The 20000-nt window shown below is 44.4% G+C and overlaps 1 protein-coding gene across 3 annotated transcripts in view; it reads left to right on the top strand.

The window, feature by feature from the left end:
- Nucleotides 1–20000, top strand: part of exd3 (exonuclease 3'-5' domain containing 3) — a 644822-nt gene that overhangs the window by 165819 nt on the left and 459003 nt on the right. For 2 of the 3 annotated variants that reach the window (XM_059638356.1, XM_048558801.2), the window contains exons 2-3: nt 9607–9681; nt 10103–10152. In XM_059638356.1, coding sequence (XP_059494339.1) covers nt 10136–10152 — 17 coding nt within the window. In that variant the 5' untranslated portion in view covers nt 9607–9681; nt 10103–10135. The remainder of the gene's footprint in view (nt 1–9606; nt 9682–10102; nt 10153–20000) is intronic. The other variant, XM_059638357.1, reaches the window with a different exon arrangement.

The raw sequence follows: 20000 nt of genomic DNA, 5'->3' as shown, positions 1-20000 counted from the left end.
TGTGTGTGTGCGTGACTGTACCCCAGTCACAGTCAGTGTGTGTGTGTGTGTTGGTATGTACCCCAGTGAGAGTGTGTGTGTGCGTGTTGGACTGTACCCAGTGAGGGTCCGTGTGTGTGTGTGTGACACTGTACCCCAGTGAGGGTCTGTGTGTGTGTGAGACTGTACCCCAGTGAGGGTCAGAGTGTGTGTGTGTGTGTGTGTGTGTGAGACGGTCCCCCAGTGAGGGTCAGTGTCTGTGTGGGGGGAACTGTACCCCAGTGAGGGTCTGTGTGTGTGACTGTACCCCAGTGAGGGTCAGTGTGTGTGTGTGTGTGGGGGGGGGACTGTTCCCCAGTGAGGGTCAGTGTGTGTGTGGGACTGTACCCCAGTGAGGGTCTGTGTGTGTGTGTGCGTGTGCGTGACTGTACCCCAGTCACAGGCAGTGTGTGTGTGTGTGGGACTGTACTCCAGTGAGGGTCCGTGTGTGTGTGTGTGTGTGTGTGTGTGTGTGTGTGTGTGGGACTGTACCCCAGTGAGGGTCAGTGTGTGTGTGTGTGTGTGTGTGTGTGACTGTACGCCAGTGAGGGTCAGTGTATGTGAGAGAGACTGTACCCCAGTGAGGGTCAGTGTGTGTGTGTGGCGGGGACTGTACCCCAGTGAGGGTCAGTGTGCGTGTGTGACTGTACCCCAGTGAGGGTCAGTGTGAGAGTGTGACTGTACCCCAGTGAGGGTCAGTGTGAGAGTGTGACTGTACCCCAGTGAGGGTCTGTGTGTGTGTGTGTGACGGTACCCCAGTGAGGGTCAGTGTGTGTGTGGGCCTGTACCCCAGTGTGGGTGTGGGACTATACCCCAGTGAGAGTGGGTCTGTGTGTGTGGGACTGTACCCCAGTCAGAGTCAGTGTGTGTGCGTGACTGTACCCCAGTCACAGTCAGAGTGTGTGTGTGTGTGTGTTGGACTGTACCCCAGTGAGGGTCCGTGTGTGTGTTTGGGACTGTACTCCAGAAAGGGTCCGTGTGTGGGTGTGGGTCTGTACCCCACTGAGGTCGGTGTGTGTGTGGGACTCTACCCCAGTCACAGTCAGAGTGTGTGTGTGTGTGTGTGTGTGTAGGTATGTACCCCACTGAGGGTCGGTGTGTGTGTGTGTGGGACTGTACCCCACTGAGGGTCGGTGTGTGTGTGGGACTGTACCCCACTGAGGGTCGGTGTGTGTGTGTGTGGGACTGTACCCCACTGAGGGTCGGTGTGTGTGTGTGTGGGGCTGTACCCCACTGAGGGTCGGTGTGTGTGTGTGTGGGGCTGTACCCCACTGAGGGTCGGTGTGTGTGTGTGTGGGGCTGTACCCCACTGAGGGTCGGTGTGTGTGTGTGTGGGGCTGTACCCCACTGAGGGTCGGTGTGTGTGTGTGTGGGGCTGTACCCCACTGAGGGTCGGTGTGTGTGTGTGTGGGGCTGTACCCCACTGAGGGTCGGTGTGTGTGTGTGTGTGGGGCTGTACCCCACTGAGGGTCGGTGTGTGTGTGTGTGGGGCTGTACCCCACTGAGGGTCGGTGTGTGTGTGTGGGGCTGTACCCCACTGAGGGTCGGTGTGTGTGTGGGACTTGGGGGTGGTGGGGACTGTATCCCGGTGAGAGTCGGTGTGTGTGTGTGTGTATACACGCCAGTGAGAGTCAGTGTCACTGTGGGACTCTACCCTAGTGAGAACCAGTGTGTGTGTGTGTGGGACCGTGCCCCAGTGAGGGTCAGAGTTTGGTGTGGGAATACCTGCCCGTGTGTTGTGTGTGTGTTGTGTGTGTGTGTGTGGCGAGGGCGAGGATTACGTATCCCAGTGAGAGCCAGTGTGGGAATACCTGCCCCAGTTATAGAACATAGATCATAACAGCACAGTACAGGCCCTTCGGCCCTCGATGTTGTGCCGACCTGTCATACCGATCTCAAGCCCATCTAACCTACTCTATTCCATGTATGTCCATATGCTTATCCAATGACGACTTGAATGTACCTAAAGTTGGCGGATCTACTGCCGTTGCAAGCAAAGCGTTCCATTCCCTTACTACTCTCTGAGTAAAGAAACTACCTCTGACATCTGTCCTATATCTTTCACCCCTCAATTTAAAGCTATGCCCCCTCATGCTCGCCGTCACCATCCTAGGAAAAAGGCTCTCCCTATCCTCCCTATCTAACCCCTTGATTATTTTATACATTTCAATTAAGTCACCTCTCAACCTTCTCTCTAATGAAAACAGCCTCAAGTCCCTCAGCCTTTCCTCGTAAGACCTTCCCTCCATACCAGGCAACATCCTGGTAAATCTCCTCTGCACCCTTTCCAAAGCTTCCAGATCCTCCTTATAATGCGGTGACCAGAACTGTATGCAATACTCCAAGTGCGGCCGCACGAGAGTTTTGTACAGCTTCACCATAACCTCTTGGTTCTGGAACTCGATCCCTCTATTAATAAAAGCTAAAACACTGTGTGCCTTCTTAACAGCCCTGTCAACCTGGGTGGCACCTTTCAAGGATCTGTGTAAATGGACACCGAGATCTCTCTGCTCTTCTACACTACTAAGAATCTTACCATTGGCCCTGTACTTTGCCTTGTGGTTACTCCTACCAAAGTGCATCGCCTCACACTTGTCCGCATTAAACTCCATTTGCCACCTCTCAGCCCAGCTCTGCAGCTTATCTATGTCTCTCTGCAACCTACAGCATTCTTTGTCACTATCCACAACTCCACCAACCTGAGTGTCGTCTGCAAATTTACTAACCCATCCTTTTACGCCCTCATCCAGGTCATTTATAAAAATGACAAATGGCAGTGGACCCAAAACTGACCCTTGCAGCACACCACTAGTAACTGGTTCTAGGATGAACATTTCCCATCAACTACCACCCTCTGTCTTCTTTCAGCAAGCCAATTTCTGATCCAAACTGCTATGTCTCGCACAATTCCATTCCTCCGCATTTTGTACAATAGCCTACTGTGGGGAACCTTATCGAACGCCTTGCTGAAATCCATATACGCCACATCAACCAGTTTACTCTCATCTACCTGTTTGGTCACCTTCTCAAAGAACTCAATAAGGTTTGTGAGGCACGACCTTCCCTTCACAAAACCGTGCTGACTATCCCTAATCAATTTATTCTTTTCTAGATGATTATAAATCCTATCCCTTATAACCTTTTCCAACACTTTACTGACAAGTGAGGTAAGGCTCACTGGTCTATAATTACCAGGGTTGTCTCTACTCCCCTCCTTGAACAGGGGAACCACATTTGCTATCCTCGAGTCATCTGGCACTATTTCTGTAGACAATGACGAGTTAAAGATCAATGCCAAAGGCTCGGCAGTCTCCTCCCTGGCTTCCCAGAGGATCCAAGGATAAATCCCATCCGGCCCAGGAGACTTGTCTATCTTCACCCTCTGAAGGATTTCTAATACCTCTTCCTTGTGAACCTCAATCCCTCCTAGTCTAGTAGCCTGTATCTCGGTATTCTCCTCGACAACATTGTCGTTTTCTAGAGTGAATACTGTTGAAAACTATTCATTTAGCGCTTCCCCTATCTCATCTGACTCCACACACAACTTCCCACTACTATCCTTGAATGGCCCTAATCTTACTTTCGTCATTCTTTTATTCCTTAAATACCGATAGAAAGACTTAGGGTTTACCCTGATCCTATCCGCCAACAACTTCTCACGTCTCCTCCTGACTCTTCTGAGCTCTCTCTTTAAGTCTTTCCTGGCTACCTTGTAGCCCTCAAGTGCTCCCGCGCTCTATAGCTTCCTCCCTGCCTGACAGGTACATACTTATCTAGGACGCACAGGAGCTTTTCCTTGAATAAGCTCCACAGTTCTAATGTGCCCATCCCCTGCAGTATCCTTCCCCATCCTATGCTCCCTAAATCTTGCCTAATCTCATTGTAATTGCCTTTCCCCCAGCTATAACTCTTGCCCAGTGCTATACACCTATCCCTTTCCATCACCATAGTAAACATAACAGAATTGTGATCGCTATCACCAAAGTGCTCACCTACTTCCAAATCTAACACCTGGCCAGGCTCATTACCCAGTACCAAATCTAATGTGGCTTCGCCCCTTGTTGGCCTATCTACATACTGTGTCAGGAAGCCCTCCTGCACACACTGGACAAAAACTGACCCATTTATCATACTCGAACTATCGTGTTCCCACTCAATATTTGGAAAGTTGATGTCCCCCATGACAACTACCCTGTCTCTCTCACTCCTATCGAGAGTCATCTTTGCTATCCTTTCCTCTACATCTCTGGAAATATTCGGAGGCCTCTAGAAAACTCCCAACAGGGTGACCTCTCCATTCCTCTTTCTAACCTCAGCCCATACTACCTCAGTTGACGAGTCCCCAAACATCATTTCTGTCCTTGACCAACAATGCCACACCTCCGCCCCTTTTACCATCTTCTCTGTTCTTACTGAAACATCTAAATCCCGGAACCTGCAACAACCATTCCTGTCCCTGCTCTATCCATGTCTTCGAAATGGCCACAACATCGAAGTCCCAGGTACTAACCCATGCTGCAAGTTCGCCCACCTTATTCCAGACGCTCCTGGCATTGAAGTAGACACACTTCAAACCAACTTCTTGCTTGCCGGTGCCATCTAGCATCCCTGAAACTTTATTTCGGACCACCCTACTCTCAACCTTTTCTATAGTCGAACTACAATTTTGGTGCCCATCCCCCAACTGAATTAGTTTAAACCCACCCGAATAGCCTGAGCAAATTTCTCCCCCAGGATATCGGTACCCCTCTGGTTCAGGTGGGAACACGTACCCCGGTGAGAGTCAGTGTGGGGGAACACGTACCCCAGTGAGAGTCAGTGTGGGGGAACACGTACCCCGTGCCCCAGGGTGAGGCACTGTGTGTGTGTGTGTGTGTGTGTATATGGCACCCAGAACCCCAGGGGGAGGCGCAGTTTGTGTGGGAGAGCCTGCACCCCCACTGGTAGCCCGCGCGCGTGCGGGCCTGTCTCTCACTGGGCTACAATCCCATACAGCACTGTACCCCATTGAAGGTCAGCGCCTGGTGGAACGTACCCCAGGGAGGGCCCATGTGTAGACAGGAGCTGCATCCCATGGAGGGCCGGAGTGGAGTGAGAACCCGTGTCCCAGTGAATGTTTGTGTATGCGGCACCAAGGCTGTCACCCGTTTGCATTCTCTGACTCGTTCTGTGCTTTTTTGAGAACATTTGTCTCCATAATGTGCCTATTTTTGTTGTGCGGTTGATGGTATTGAACTGCTCAAAGTTAATTTAGGCTGTGTCCTTGTCTTCTCAGCAGTTCAATTCAATACAGTGCAATACAATACACAATATTCTTTTATTGTCACGTGTGCTCCATTGTAGCAGTGCAATTTAAAACTTTTCAAGTGTCTGATTTGCTACAAGCTAGGACATCTTTGATTGCCCTCACTTTATCTTCCAAAGGGAGTAACCTGGCCTTGTTAACTCACTTAGGGTTCCTGCAACATATAGTTTTCACTTCGTTGGTGGAGGCCAAGCTGGGAGAAATGACTTACAACTATGTCCAAGTTCTCTAAATGCCCATTACTGGTCTTCCCAGTTCTAAGCCTGACATCTGGATGCATGGTGACCTGGGGTAGACATTGTTAAATGTTCTCCATTGTCTGCTGAAAAATTGCACAGGCCGATGATTCCTGCAATGGCAGACTTGTGTACAAACACTTAACGATATTACTGAGGGAATCCTCATCCAACCGCAATTCCAAGTACGTATGGCTCATGCGCAGCTTTGTGAAGGACAGCAGTTGCCAACTTTGCATATAAATCCTGTATGTAAGGGATTGGGTATTTATCCAGCTGCGAAAATTGGTTTACCATTTGTGTAAAATCCCCACAAAGGCGAAATGACCCATTAAGCTTCGCAATTGGAGTGACCAGTGCTGCTCATTCCATAAACTGGACTGGTCTGATAATTCCTTCACTTCCCATCCTTCTGATTTCTGACTCTACTCTTGCCCGTAAAGCAAATGGCACCGAATGGTCCTTGCAGAATTGTAGAATTGATTGCTGGTCAACATGCCAGGTGGTCTTGGCTCCTTTGATAGTCCATAGACCTTCATGAAAATCTGCTGAGTATTTTATTGGGAATTCCGATTTTTCTAATCAGAAAATGTTGAGCCAATCTAGGTGAATATTTCTCAACCAATTTTGCCCCATCAAGCTTGGGCTTGAGACTTTTACTCCAATCAATCATAACTGAACCAGCTGCTTCTCGTAAGAGACCAGAACCACAGTTGTATCCTTAATGTGCAAAGGTTCCCCAGGATACGTTCTCAGTCTTGGCCTGGTCATGCGCTAATTTAAGGGTTGGTATCTGGAACAAATTTTATTAAAGACCAGTTCTGTGATCCCTGAAATGGCTGCGCTGGTATCAATCTCCATTAGAACCGGATGACCATTTAAGCAAATGTTTTTTTCGTTTGGTTCTGACTTAGGAGTTGCAACACAGTTTAACAGTTCCAAAACAGGTGGTGGACTTCCCAGAGTGGCTACTGGCATTTGAGTTCTTTCACTCAATTTGGGTCACGTGCGACCTTTTTGCTGTCTTGAGTATACAGTGGCTTGCGAGCCCGGATCCTCAAAAAAACTCAAGTTTGGCAGAGGCTTGGCTTTGTTTTGGGGTTTTGCAGTGGGCTGACCTAGAATCCCTCTGTTCAGGATGAGACCCGTTGAAGGCTATGTGCCTTCACTCAAGTGGTGTTCTCAAGCTCAGTTGGCCTGGCGAGTGTCTACTTCAATTGGAATTCCCTGCAACTTACACGTTGCATAGCATCTTGGAATCCCTACAGTGTGGGAGCAGGCCATTTGCTCCATCAAGTATACACTGGCCCTCCGAAGAGCATCCCACTATCACACCACCATACCCTATTTCTGAAACCCTGCATTTACCATGGCTAATCCACCTGGTCTGCACATCCCTGGACCCTATGGACAATTTAACATGGCTAATCCAGCTAACCTGCGCATCATTGGACTGTGGGAAGAAATCAAAACAACCAGAGGAAACCCATGCAGACAAGAGGAGAATGTGCAAACTCCAGAGGGACAGTCGCCAGAGGCTGGAATTGGATCCGGATCCCTGCCGGTTTGAGGCAGCGATGCTAACCACTGAGCCCCCATGGCAACCCATTCCACTTGCCACATTTTCCAATGCCAGTTGTAGGACTTGTTTGAAGTCCATTTGGCCTTCAGTTACTAAACAGTTTTACTTGGTTACGTCACTAATCCCACAAATGAAAAGGTCTTTCAGCATCTCATTAATGCTTAAAGCAAAGTCACATTCCTCTGCCTGTCTTAATCCTGTCAGAAATCCCAATACGATTCCTCTGGTTAAGACTGATAGCATCTCAGAATTAAAGGACACTTGGTGCCATGACATTCCTTAAGTAAGTCTGTCAACTCTTGAAAGGTTTTCGTAGCTGGTGCCTCAGGGAAAGTTAGGTACCTAATGACTAAAAAAGCTGTGGGTCCACAAGCTGTAAGGGGAATTATTCTTTTCTGTTCATTTGTGCAATATTATTTCTCAGAAACAATGATACAAGTCTTTCCACATACTGGGCTACTGGGCCTTGCCTTCAACAACAAGATCGAATGAGTCAAGCTACCCAAGTAATGGCATGTTGGTAGAAAAGCCTAACCAGCTCAAAAATGACTGTTGTGAGCGAATTTCTTGAGGAGCATGCTTTTCACTCATCACTACTAAAATAACTTCACACATACCAGTCTCCCATCACTAGTTCACCCTTTATTTACATGTGGCGATTCCTTGACACTGATCCAGCTCTCAGAGTAACAGGATGTCTGACACTTCTGTTCTTACCTGTCAGACAGGGCTCCCTTATTGGACCAGATTATCAGCCCCAATCAGAGAACTGACATTGCATGAGTCTACCTGACTGACCTCATTACAATCACTACTTTCTAGTTTTGGACTCCTCTCCTCTATCTATGCCCTTCATGATTTTATAGACCTCTGTTAAGTCATCCCTCTGTCTCCCATCCTATAGGGAAAGCAGCCCCAGCCTATTCAGCCTCTCCCTATAGTTTGAATCCTTCAATCCTGGCAGTATCCTAATAAATCTTTTCTGAACACTTTCAGATTTAACAACAACATTTTTTGTAGTGGGGTGACCAGGACTGAATGCTGTATTGCATAAGTGGCCTCATCAATGTCCTGTACAGCTGCAACATGACCTCCCAACTCCTGTACTGAGTGCACTGACCAATGAACACAATGTGACAAGCCCTTCATTGTCGGGATCATTCTTGTAAATCTGCTGTGCCCCCCTCCAATGACAGCAAATTCTTCTGTAGATACAGTGCCCAAAACCACTTACAATATATTGAATGTCATCTGATCAGAGCCTTGCAAAACCTCACCAGTACATACCCACTCTAGTGTTCTAGCTCATTTGAAATGAATCCCACTCTAGTGTTCTAGCTCATTTGAAATGAATGTAAGTATTGCAGTTGCCCAACTGACAACTGAACCTCCACATTAAACTTAAGAGAATCCTGAACGTGGACTCCTAAATTCTTTTGTACTTCAGATTTCTGAAGCCTTTCCCCTTTTAGAAAATGACAGAAATCACAAGATTATTGTCCAACAGGTTTGTTTGAAAACCCAAGCTTTTGGAGCTTCGCTCCTTTTTCAGGTGTTAGTGAGAGAGGTGGAACCAGACAGAATTTATAAGTAAAAGATCAAAGGGTCACACCACTGAGGAGGATGTATTAAACAAATCTAAGATGCTGTTAAATCGTTAATCACTTAGAAGGTTTTGATTGATAAATACGTGCATACAGATCTCTGAATTTCATTCAAATCACTGCCCTGAGAGATCTAAAGGTTTTATATGGGTAAAGAGGAGGTGACATTTTAGGTCGGTGCATGCGGGGGCCTGTGCCCCGCTGAGGGTTGGTGCGTGTGTGGGTTTCACGGAGCACAAGGCAACACTATCTAACCTGGTTCTGCTTTGGGACTCAGCCTACGCCTACGCCTACACCTGCTCTGGTCCATTGCAGGACCAGAGAGAGTCAGTGCCTGTGCCCGTGCCCTGGCGAGAGTCAGTGCCCGTGTGCCTGTGTACCTGTAACCCATAGCAGGTTGGCACCCGTGGGACCATACCCCAGTGAATGTTGATTATCAACTGCAGTGCATTCAGTGTCTCGGCCTTTCCTGTTTTGAGAACCTTTGTCTCAGTGCTGTCCAGATTTTCGTTGTGTTTGGTTGTATTTTATTCTCGTTCAAAATTAATTCAGGTTGTGACTTTGTCTTCTCAGTGGTTCGTTTCTGTTGTCTGTTGTTGAGTTATGTGTTGACATTCAGTTTGAAAACCAGAGGACTGTCACTGTTGTGTTCATAATCCCTTCATGTTCACGCTCCCATCTCAGTGCATTATCCTTTCATTTCTCATGGAGAATTGGCCAAGCTGAAGTAGTGCGATTTTCGCGTTATTGTTGCAATGACTGTGTATTGCATTTGACGATGATAGAGTGACTTTCATGGTGGCTTGATACTGTGTCTGCTGTTCCTGCAGGTTTCTGCTCACCCTGTCTGTACTTTTGCAGGTTCCTGGCCTCTGGTTTAATGAACTCAGCTTGTTGAGGGACAAACTGCAACGGGAGTCCTGACCAGCTTGATAAGTGAGTGTTTCTTGTGACCATACCATTAACCAATTGAAAGTGGCTGTGTGCGGCCTCTTGAGCTGTTGTTATGTAAAGCCTGGGCCAGTGCTGTGGTTTGCTAAGAACAGTATGACTGGCTGGAGAGCTTACTGAAGAGTTTGGTAGACCCCAGAATGTCATACTCAGATAGACAACAGTATTTAAATGAAATGCAAGCCCACATTGTTATGGGAAACCTTTATTTCAGTTAGTCACACTCTTCCCCACTAATTACTACCTCTCAATGTTTATATACCTAATTAAATGCCTAACATTTATATACCTAATTCAAACCCAATTAACTCTTCATTAATATATCCATTACCGGTTCTCATTTCATTTGGTCACAGACATTCCTTTAGAACAGATTAAATGATAACAATCCCTGTTTTCTTTTTAGGTAAATCAACTTTTGTGAGAAAACAACCAAAACATGCAGAGTGGCAACAGGTTATATTCCCACTTTTTTTCTTTGCATGTTACGTTTCCAAGAATCCTGTTTCCAGTATGTCCAACAGATTTTCAGGGAAGCTTGCTGATTTCTTTTTAAAACAATTAGATTACTGCTGCTGCTATCCACCCATTTCAGTTGAAAGATCTCTCCATTCTCCAGTATCTGTTTTAAAATTGTAATATTGACTGTCAGTCTTTTCTCATTCATATATTTTGTTGAGACTTCATTATCCCATAGTAACCCATAATCAGTGTAGCACTTGATGTGTATTGCTGCTGAATTTTTTTTCTTTTGAATATTTTCCAATATTTTTTGCGAAGAAAAATGTGATATCCACTACCTCACCAAGAGTGAGTGTCTCTGCCAATAAGTTGCAGGTTTCGTGTTCATTGAATCATAGATAACCCACAGTATGGAAACAGGCTGTTCGGCCCAACAGGTCCACGCCAACCTTCAGAACACTCACCCAAACCCATTCCCCTATAACCTACCTAATCTACACATCCCTGAACATTACAGGCAATTTAGCATGGCCAACCCACCTAACCTGCACATCTTTGGACTGTGGGAGGAAACTGGAGCTCCCGGAGGAAACACATGCAGACACAGGGAGAATGTGTAAACTCCACACAGACAATTGCCCGATCTTGACATCTCCCAAAGGAAATTTCAGAACTCAATGCTTTGTCCACCAGATTAACATCTTTCACTTTAGGGATTTTTCACAGTCATTCTCAGCTCTTACACTCTTATCAAAACTGGCATCATTTGGGTGCATAGCGAATTCACCTGTCTGATCAAACTTTGAAATTCCTCCATTTCTGTCTTGGAATCTGCTGCATCTTTTTGTGAGGTCCTACTTTGATTATTAGCGAGATTAACATTTTCCAAATAAGATCGCCATTGCACAGTGGCACTCTTCTGCCTGGTTACCAAACCAATGTGCATAAATGCCCAAAAGCTTGTCTTTCAATTTTGAGTTCTATTTTTAGCCCATATATAACCATGTTTTAAAACTCAATGCTCCTGCCTCTCGAAAAAACTCATCATCAAGCATCATAAAGGTGCTCGAAAGCTGCCGTTATGGTGCCATTAAAGCATGGCAGGATCTGCTTTTAAATTGAAGACAATCCAATTTTAATAAGACAAGCCTTAGTCTGAAGTACCAAACTTTAGAGGATCATTAGGCTAATACACAATTAACTAACTACTAGATAGTCCTCACTGCATTTGCTACCGCTTTTGGAGAATGAAGAAGTGTAACTTAAACTAGCGTCCCTGCAGCAATGCAGCTTTAATTACAGTTGATCTACAAGAATTTACTGCTAACAAAGTTTTAATAAAAAAATCAAAATTGCTTCTTTTACTGTTGAATCAACCCATGCATCTTAATCTCTTAGTTTATCTTCAACCTATCGTGCATTAGCCTAACTTCAGCTTTGTTAGCCGATTAGGCAATACCTTTTTGGTGCATATCCATCTGTGATAGATTCGGTTGTTCCCTATCTGTTAACTCTGTGTACACCCCAAATTCTCTACAGTTTTGTAGCTTTTGTTGATTTTTTTATTTGTCAATTTGCCTTCTAGTTTGTTCATGGCCATTAAGAATTATGGCTCACATGAGCTTTGCTCCTTGTGGTGTTCCTGGCTTGAACAACAGTTCTTACCCTTGTTAAACTGCATTGTGTATCTCACCTCTGTCTCTTTCTGGATTGCTATTGTTTGATTTTTTTCCCCCCTCCTGTACTTTGGATTTCATTTAATTGATTGTGATCTTTTTGTAGGGACATGTTTGCTCCTGGACCCATCTGTTGAGCTTACACTGCATTTTCTTGCCTTCTACCTTAGTACATCACATTCCCAATCCATTGGTCTAACCTCCATGCCCCTTATCCTTTAAATTTATCCAGCTTTTGTATATGTTGCAGCAGCCTTCCCCATCTATTTATAATAGTTTTACTTTTCCATTGATTAGCACCTTTGACAGTGTCCTTTGGGTTTAAAGGCCTCTGGCCATCAGAACTGATTTGTCCACCATCATACAAACTGTGGCAGTTTATCCTTATACTAGTGCAACATCTAGGTTGAAGTACCTGGTTTCTCACTATCTTCTATCATCTTCAGGCTTGGACTGATAAGTAGCATTTGAGATTTGTGCTGACAAGTGTTAGGCAATAATGATCTCCAACAAGACAGGATCTGGTCATTTCCCCTTGATGTGCAATGATATTTGCATCACTGAATTCCAAAACAATATAGATTCTGAAGTTTATCACTGACCAGAAATTGAACTGGACCAGCCATACAAATACTGTGACCACAAAAGCAGGTCAGAGGGTAGGAGTTCTGCAGCAATAACTCGGCTCCTGGCTCCCCAAAGCCTCTTTAGCACTTACAAGGTACAAGTCAGAAGTGTGATGACACACTTGCCCCTTGCCTGGATGAGTGCAGCTCCAACAACACTTGGGAAGCTTAACGCTATCCAGGACAAAGAAGCCTTAGCTAGGCAGTTTCTCTACCACTGATATATCGTGCCAACAGTCTGTACTATATACAAGATTCACTGCATCAACTCACCAAGGCTGCTCCCAAACCTTTGACATCATCATTACCTGCACACGCCTCTCCAAGAACAGCATCAAAGTTGGATACGTAAAGCTGCTTGTTTATTGCTGTGGAGTTAAAAAGCTGGAGCTCCTTTGCTAACAGCCCTAACGTTGTACTTCCTGTGGTTCCAGAGGGCAGCTGACTACCACCACCTCAAGGGCAATTAGGGCTGAGCAATATGCTTTAGCCTTTCCAGTAATGCTGTCATCTTGCCAACTAAATACTGTCACTCATGCAATTACTGGGCTCAAGTCATATAGCTGTGAGGGGAGTTGGTTGCATTCTACCTCAACAATAAAAGGAATGACATCTTCAGTTTGTTGGGTGCACTCTGTTTCTGCTACAAATCATGTTAAATTTTGGACAAAAATGACATTCCTGTAGCTGTGATATTTCTGAGCTGCTCATTGCCTTTAGCCAAAAATCACCTGAATCCATGGCATTTCTTTTCACTGATACATTAACAACATCCAACTTTACCTCACCGTCTCTCTGCTGCTGCTAAATTAGCCAACTGCTTATTCAATACTGATGAGCTGAAATGTTCTGTAATTAAATATTGAGAAGGCCACAGCCTGTCCCAGTTCCAAACCCTATTCCTTAAGAACCAATTCAAACACCCTCCCTCGCAAAAGACGCTGTTGTGGAGTCCACTTTAAATATGTGTATGTGATTCTGTCTTTTGAGTGTGAAAATTCTGCATTAAATTGAGAGGTATATTGAGAGGTAGATTGCGAGAATCTTTTCCCCATTGTGGATGAGTTTAAGGCTAGGAGGCACAAGTTTAAGGTGAGAAGTAAGTGGTTGAGAGGGATCTGACGGAAATATTTATAAGAGGGTGGTAGACATATGGAACATATTACCTGAGCGGGCGGTGACATGGGTACTCTCGCAAACATTTAAGAGGAGTCTGGGTGAGCACTTAACATGCCAGGGCATAGTCGCCAGTGACAGAAAAGGGAAGTTTTGAGCATAAGATCTTCACTGCAGGGCATGTCTACAGGATTAATTTTTTCTCAGAGTTTGGACAGGAGATTGAAACACCTAAAAAGCTGAATGACCATCAGATTGCCATAAGAGGGCACCGAAACACAATTATAAGATCAAGTATACTCTCATGATCTGCACAAGTCTCTACCTCGCTAAAAAAAAACAGCAGTGGGCCAGGAAACAGTGACAGATTAAAATTTTGTTTTGATCGACTGGAAAACAACCAGCTGGCATTCAGTTTGTTTTTCAGGGTCTCGGAGTCAAAAAACATAGAAACACGCCCTTTGGCCTGCCAACAAACTACAAATTACGCTAATCCCATTTACTAGCACTTGGTCCATAGCCTACTATGATGTTGCATTTTAAGTCCTGGCCCAGATGGTTCTTAAATATCGTGAAAGTACCTCCTGCTCCACCCTCTCAGGCAGCAAACTCCATATTTCTACCATTTTCAGGGTGAAAAATAACTTCCTCAGATCTCTTCTAAAACACTGACTCCTCACCTTCAACCTATGGCATCTGGTCTTAGACACATCTGCCATGGGGAAAAGATTCTCACAATCTACCCTGTCCACGCCCTTCATAATTATGATGCAGCTAGGTCTTGTTTTTAAAGTTATGCCTCGTAATCCAAACTCCCCACCCAGTGGGAAAAGGGTGAATAGACAGAAACCATCTTTTCCCCGCAATATTTTAAGCTTCAATCTAATCACCAGCTAAATTCTAGAAAATACAATCCTTATTTGTGTGATTTCTACTCATAATTTAACGGTTGAGGCCCAGGTGGCATTCTGATAATGAGCAGTGTGCGCTGAAGAAATCTTTCTCTGCAGATGCTACCAGACCTGAGTTTCTCCAGCACTTTGTTTTTGTTTCAGATCTCTAGCATCTGCAGTTGATTGTTTTGTAATATTTAGGTCATTCTGATCAAACTTTGCTTGTCCAAGTGGAGATTAATTCTCTCCTCCAATAGTGTCAGTCCCACTGACGTAAGACTCACTAGGCTGTAATTCTCCTGGTTTATCTCTAGCATTTGAAGGATGAGAGGTGACTTGATTATAGGTGTACAAAATGATCAGAGGTATAGTTAGAGTAGACAGCCAGGGACTTTTTCCTAGGGTAGAGGTAACTATTACAAGGGGGCATAGTTTTAAAGTGAGTGGAGGAAGATGTAGGGGAGATATCAGAGGTAGGTTCTTTACCCAGAGAGTGGTTGGGGTGTGGAATGCATTGCCGGAGAGGGTAGTGGAGTCGGCCTCATTCGGGGCATTTAAGTGGCTATTAGATAGGCATATGGATGATAGTATAAGGTGGGGTGGAGGTTACATAGACCTTAGGTTTACGGTAAAAGTTTGGCACAACATCGTGGGTTGAAGGGCCTGTACTGTTCTAAAAATTGTCATTCTTTTTGAAAAATGGAAACATGTTAGCAGTCCTCCAGCACCACCCTGTGGCCAGAGAAGAATTTTTTTATAATTGTGTGAACCTTTTAATTTCCTTCCTTGACTCCCATAGCTGCTTGGGATACAATTCATCCCTGGGACGGACCCTGGGATTTATCCATGTGTAAGCCCCAAAAATCACATCATTTCCTCTGTCAAACTGCTCATGAGCCTCTTGGTCCGTCTACCTGAAATCTGTACTGAGATTCTCCGAAGTGAACGTAGATGTGAAGATCTTCATTCAACATTCTACCAACGAACCTTGGCTCCAAGCACAGGTTGCTCTTGAATGGGCCTAATTGTTTCTTCAGTTATCCTCTTCACTTGAGATATTTCTAAAATATCTCGGGATTCTCCCTAATCTTACCTGCCTCTTTGTTTTTAAAACCCTGCTTTGCTCTGCTATTTGCTTTCTTAAGATCATACTTTCTAAACTCTACTTGGACCTCAGCTGATTTTCTCCCCTTGCTTGAAGCCTCTCTTTCTCATCCTGTCCTGAATATTCCTAGCTATCCAGGGTTAGGTTTTGGGTTAGGGTTCTTTGGGCCTGTTGGTGGAGGAAATTGCTGCATTTTTAAAAAGCAAGTTACTGAAACTTATTGTAAGCGCTGTGCACGCTGCTGCTCTGCTCAAACTGTTCAAAGACTTTTTGGCACCTTGGAATGTGTACAAAGTGAGTTTCAGCCAGCAACAGGTTGCTGATTGGTTTGTGAATCATTACCAGTTGTGGATGCTGAAGGCCAGTGGCCTGACAGCAATTATCTGATTGGCTCCTGGGTAACTGAACAGGTTGTGGGTATGGATGATACTGACAAGTGCCTTTGTATTGCTGCAAGGGCACATGGTATGTCTTTCCCTGTAGTTAAATACTAAAACCCTGAAGAAAGCCAGGTTATTTTTCATCACTGGTTGCTGTGCAGTTGGTGCACCAACCAACTATGACTCCTGTGAAGAAGTGAAACGTGACTGAGGAACAGGACATCATGGCAAACAAAAGGATCATCTCAGGGCACCCTGAGCCCAGGGTCATGGTACTGCTTCCCCAGTAATTTTCCTCCTCCATCCTTTAGAATTTTTTATTTAAATTTGTCTGTATGTGGGTAGTGGGGTCAGTCTTGGGATAGAAATAAGGAGTTTCAACTAGCAGTGTTGTATTTTGACAGTTCATAGTTGTTTCCCTGTGGTTAAAGTCTATTTGTTTGTAGTAATTAGTAGTTCTTGTTCAGTACAGAAACCTGGTCCATTATCTTCTATTAACCTGAGCCTATCTGACGGCAAATTAGGAACTTTGTGTACTTTGATAAGTTTTTAACTTTTATGTCAACTTTAGGAGTGGCGGGGCTTGATTTCTAGTGTGTTACCCCAATGAGACATATCAATTTAAATTAAATGAAGAAATCTGCAATTAGCCTCGGCAACAATGACAATGAAACCGTAAAGTTCACTCTAGTAAACCAATGCGTATTTAGTGAGAGAAATCTGCTGCCTGTGTGAGTCAGCTACAGCAATGTGGTTGGCTCTTAGGCTTGTTTAGGCCATTTTAGAGGGCAACTATCAGATCAAGGCGCAATTGGCCTTGCCAGAGAAACAACAGGCAGTCATGTTGGTTGGGGCATTGAGTACAATGTTGCGGCTTTATAATAATTCTGGGTAGGGTTCACATAGAGTATTGGTTCATTTCAGGTCGCTGCTTTAAAGGAAGGGTTTGGAGTCTTTGGAGAGGCACAGAAGAGGCTTACCAAGATGCTGCCTGCTTTAGAGGGTATGAGGTATGAGAAGAGGCTAGAAAAGCCAGGAATATTTTTCTCTGGAGTAATGGAAGTTGAGGGGAGACTTGGAAGAAGTCTATAAAATTATGGAACGCGTAGATAGGGTTGACAGTCAGAATCTTTTTCCCAGAGTTGAAATGTCTAATACCAGAGGGCATGCATTTAAGGTGAGGGGGCAAAGCTCAAAGGAGATGTGAGGGGCAAGTTTTTTTTAACACAGATTGGTAGGTGTCTGGAAAGCACTGCCAGAGATGGTGGTGGGGGCCAATATGTAAGGGGTGTTTAAGGGGCTTTTAGATTAGCGCATGGATCTACGAGGAACTGAGGGATCTGACAATGGGCGTGCACAAGGGATTAGTTTAATTTGGTGTCATGTTTGACACAACATTGTGGGCCAAAGGGCCAGTTCCTGTACTGTATAGCTCTGTGTTTTGTGTTCCATGTTCTAATTTTTTGTTCTTTTGATTGTCCCACTACCCCTTTTTGCTCCTACAATATCTTGTCATTTTATCTCTCCTGCATTTCACTCAATTTTTCATCTTCTTAGTTCTTTACTTACCTTGCACTTCTATTACATGCCTAAGATTTCTATTCCAAAATAAGATAGAATGTTCATTCTATTTGTCTCCATAGGTACTACAGGACCAACTGCATATTTCAGATGTTTTCTTTATTTAATTTTAAGCATCTGCTATTATATTGTATTTTTGTTTTGTGGTTCTGCTTCATGTTCAGTCCAGTAAGAGTGTTTCAGTCATCAGGTTGCCTAGTTATTTCCTCATTGCTGTTTCTGTGAGCTTGCTGTGCAGAAGTTAGCTGTTGTTTCCCGTATTGCTGCCTCTGCAGTGAAAAATGTAAGACTGCGAGCCCAGCATCTGCATTTTCTAGCTTTTTTCTCAGATTCCATTCTTGACTTGGTAACTTTTCTGCTTTGAGCGTTGCTGTCCCTCTTGGTCTATCTTCCATATCCATTTCCATTTTTCTACTACCCATTCCTTCTTTATATTATTGGTGACATTCTGTTCGTTAGTAGAGACAGACACCGCACTCATGATCTTTTCAGTACTACTTAGCTCTTTTTTTAATTTGATTGCCTTTTCCATGTTTAAACCTTGATGAAGTTGCTAATGTTTGCATATCACATTCACATAGAATCCCTACAGTGTGGAAACAGGCCCTTCGGCCTAGCAAGTCCACACCAACCCTTAGAGCATTAGCGAGTTTTGAGAAGATTTGTAGCTCAGGTTGAGGTTCTGGATGTGAGTTTGCTCGCTGAGCTGGAAGGTTAGTTTTCAGACGTTTCGTCACCATTCTAGGTAACATCATCAGTGAGCCTCCGACGAAGCGCTGGTGTTATGTCCCGCTTTCTATTTATCTGGTTAGGTTTCCTTGGGTTGGTGATGTCATTTCCTGTTCTTTTTCTCAGGGGATGGTAGATTGGCTCTACCCACTTACAGCATTCCACCCATCCCCTTAAAATCCACCTAAGCTCGACATCCCTGAACACTATGGGCAATTTAGCATGGCCAATCCACCTAATCTACACATCTTTGGACTGTGGGAGGAAACCCAAGCAGACACAGGGAGAATGTGCAAACTCCACACAGATAGTCGCCCAAGGATGGAATTGAACCCGGGTCCCTGGCGCTGTTAAGCAGCAGTGTTAACCACTGAACCACAGCGAATATTTTCTCTTATTCTCTCTTTTTGTCTCACTTCTGTTTTCCAGGTTTCCTTTGTATTTGTTTGATACAGTCACTCTGTTTGATATAAACTAAAGAATGAAAATATTCATAACAATGTCAATTTATTTGCACTGGGACCAAGTTGAATCCAGGGCAAGTACATTAGTAAGGAAAACTCATTACTGTAAATATTGGATGTGTAGACAGTTTTCATTTCCCACAGCTTTTAGATCCTTTCATGCTGGTTCAAGTAAGTCTGGCCCGTAACAGTGTTATTGTTTGAAATAAATAACCCAGTGCGTCTGGCAGACCTGAATCTAATCCAAGTACAGATTTACTGTAAATGATTCACTTCCCATTCACTTTCCAAATTCTGGATCTAGCTGTAGCAGTCAATATAAAATCCTGACCCATATGATCTGTCCCACCCACTGCTTGCCTGTTTTTCAATACTTAGACTCAACCAAATGCAAGGCTTTTGAAAAGTTTTCAAAAGAGGCAAGAGAGTAATTTAAAGCAAGGAAATTGTATGAAGTGAGATCTGGGTGATGGAGGGGTGGCTGTAAGAGATGGAATGAAGTACAGGTCAAAAGACCAGCATAAGGGGATGTCAGAGGCAGGTTCTTTACGCAGAGAGTTGTGAGAGCATGGAATGCGTTGCCAGCAGCAGTTGTGGAAGCAAGGTCATTGGGGTCATTTAAGAGACTGCTGGACATGTATATGGTCACAGAAATTTGAGGGTGCATACATGAGGATCAATGGTCGGCACAACATTGTGGGCTGAAGGGCCTGTTCTGTGCTGTACTGTTCTATGTTCTATGTTCTATAACCTGGTGGCTGATGATATAAGAAATAATGTGAAGATAGCCATAAATCAAAGGCATTGAAGCAGATCTGAATTAGGATAGATGTGGGCTGTTGCAAATATCCTGTTCATGATTTGTGGTTTAGTACATAATTTTAACTCCTGAAACTAAAATTTTGCTGTAGGAAATGGGATGCATGTTAGTGAAGCAAATAAAACGATTACATTTAAAAGTTATGGATCATGTTGCTTATGAGGAAAGTGGTGGCACAGTGGTAATGTCACTGGATTGGTAATCTAGAGATCCTGGGAATATGAAAATTCTACTTAGAGATTGGCAGCCCTACCATGGCAAAATCACAGACTATCTAAGAATGCACATCTAGGACTTAGAAGGAGTAGGCCATTTGGCCCTTTTCAGCAGCTCTGCTGTTCAAAAAGATCATGGTTGATCTGTTGTGGTCTCATTTTTCACAATTCTGTCTGCACACCATAATCCTTGACTTGTGGATTTAAAAAAAATCTGACCTAGCCTGCATATCTTCA

The sequence above is a fragment of the Stegostoma tigrinum genome, chromosome 29 (assembly GCF_030684315.1).
Source record: "Stegostoma tigrinum isolate sSteTig4 chromosome 29, sSteTig4.hap1, whole genome shotgun sequence".
In the NCBI taxonomy this organism is placed as follows: Eukaryota; Metazoa; Chordata; class Chondrichthyes; order Orectolobiformes; family Stegostomatidae; genus Stegostoma; species Stegostoma tigrinum.
This window is presented reverse-complemented; position numbering and strand designations above follow the sequence as displayed.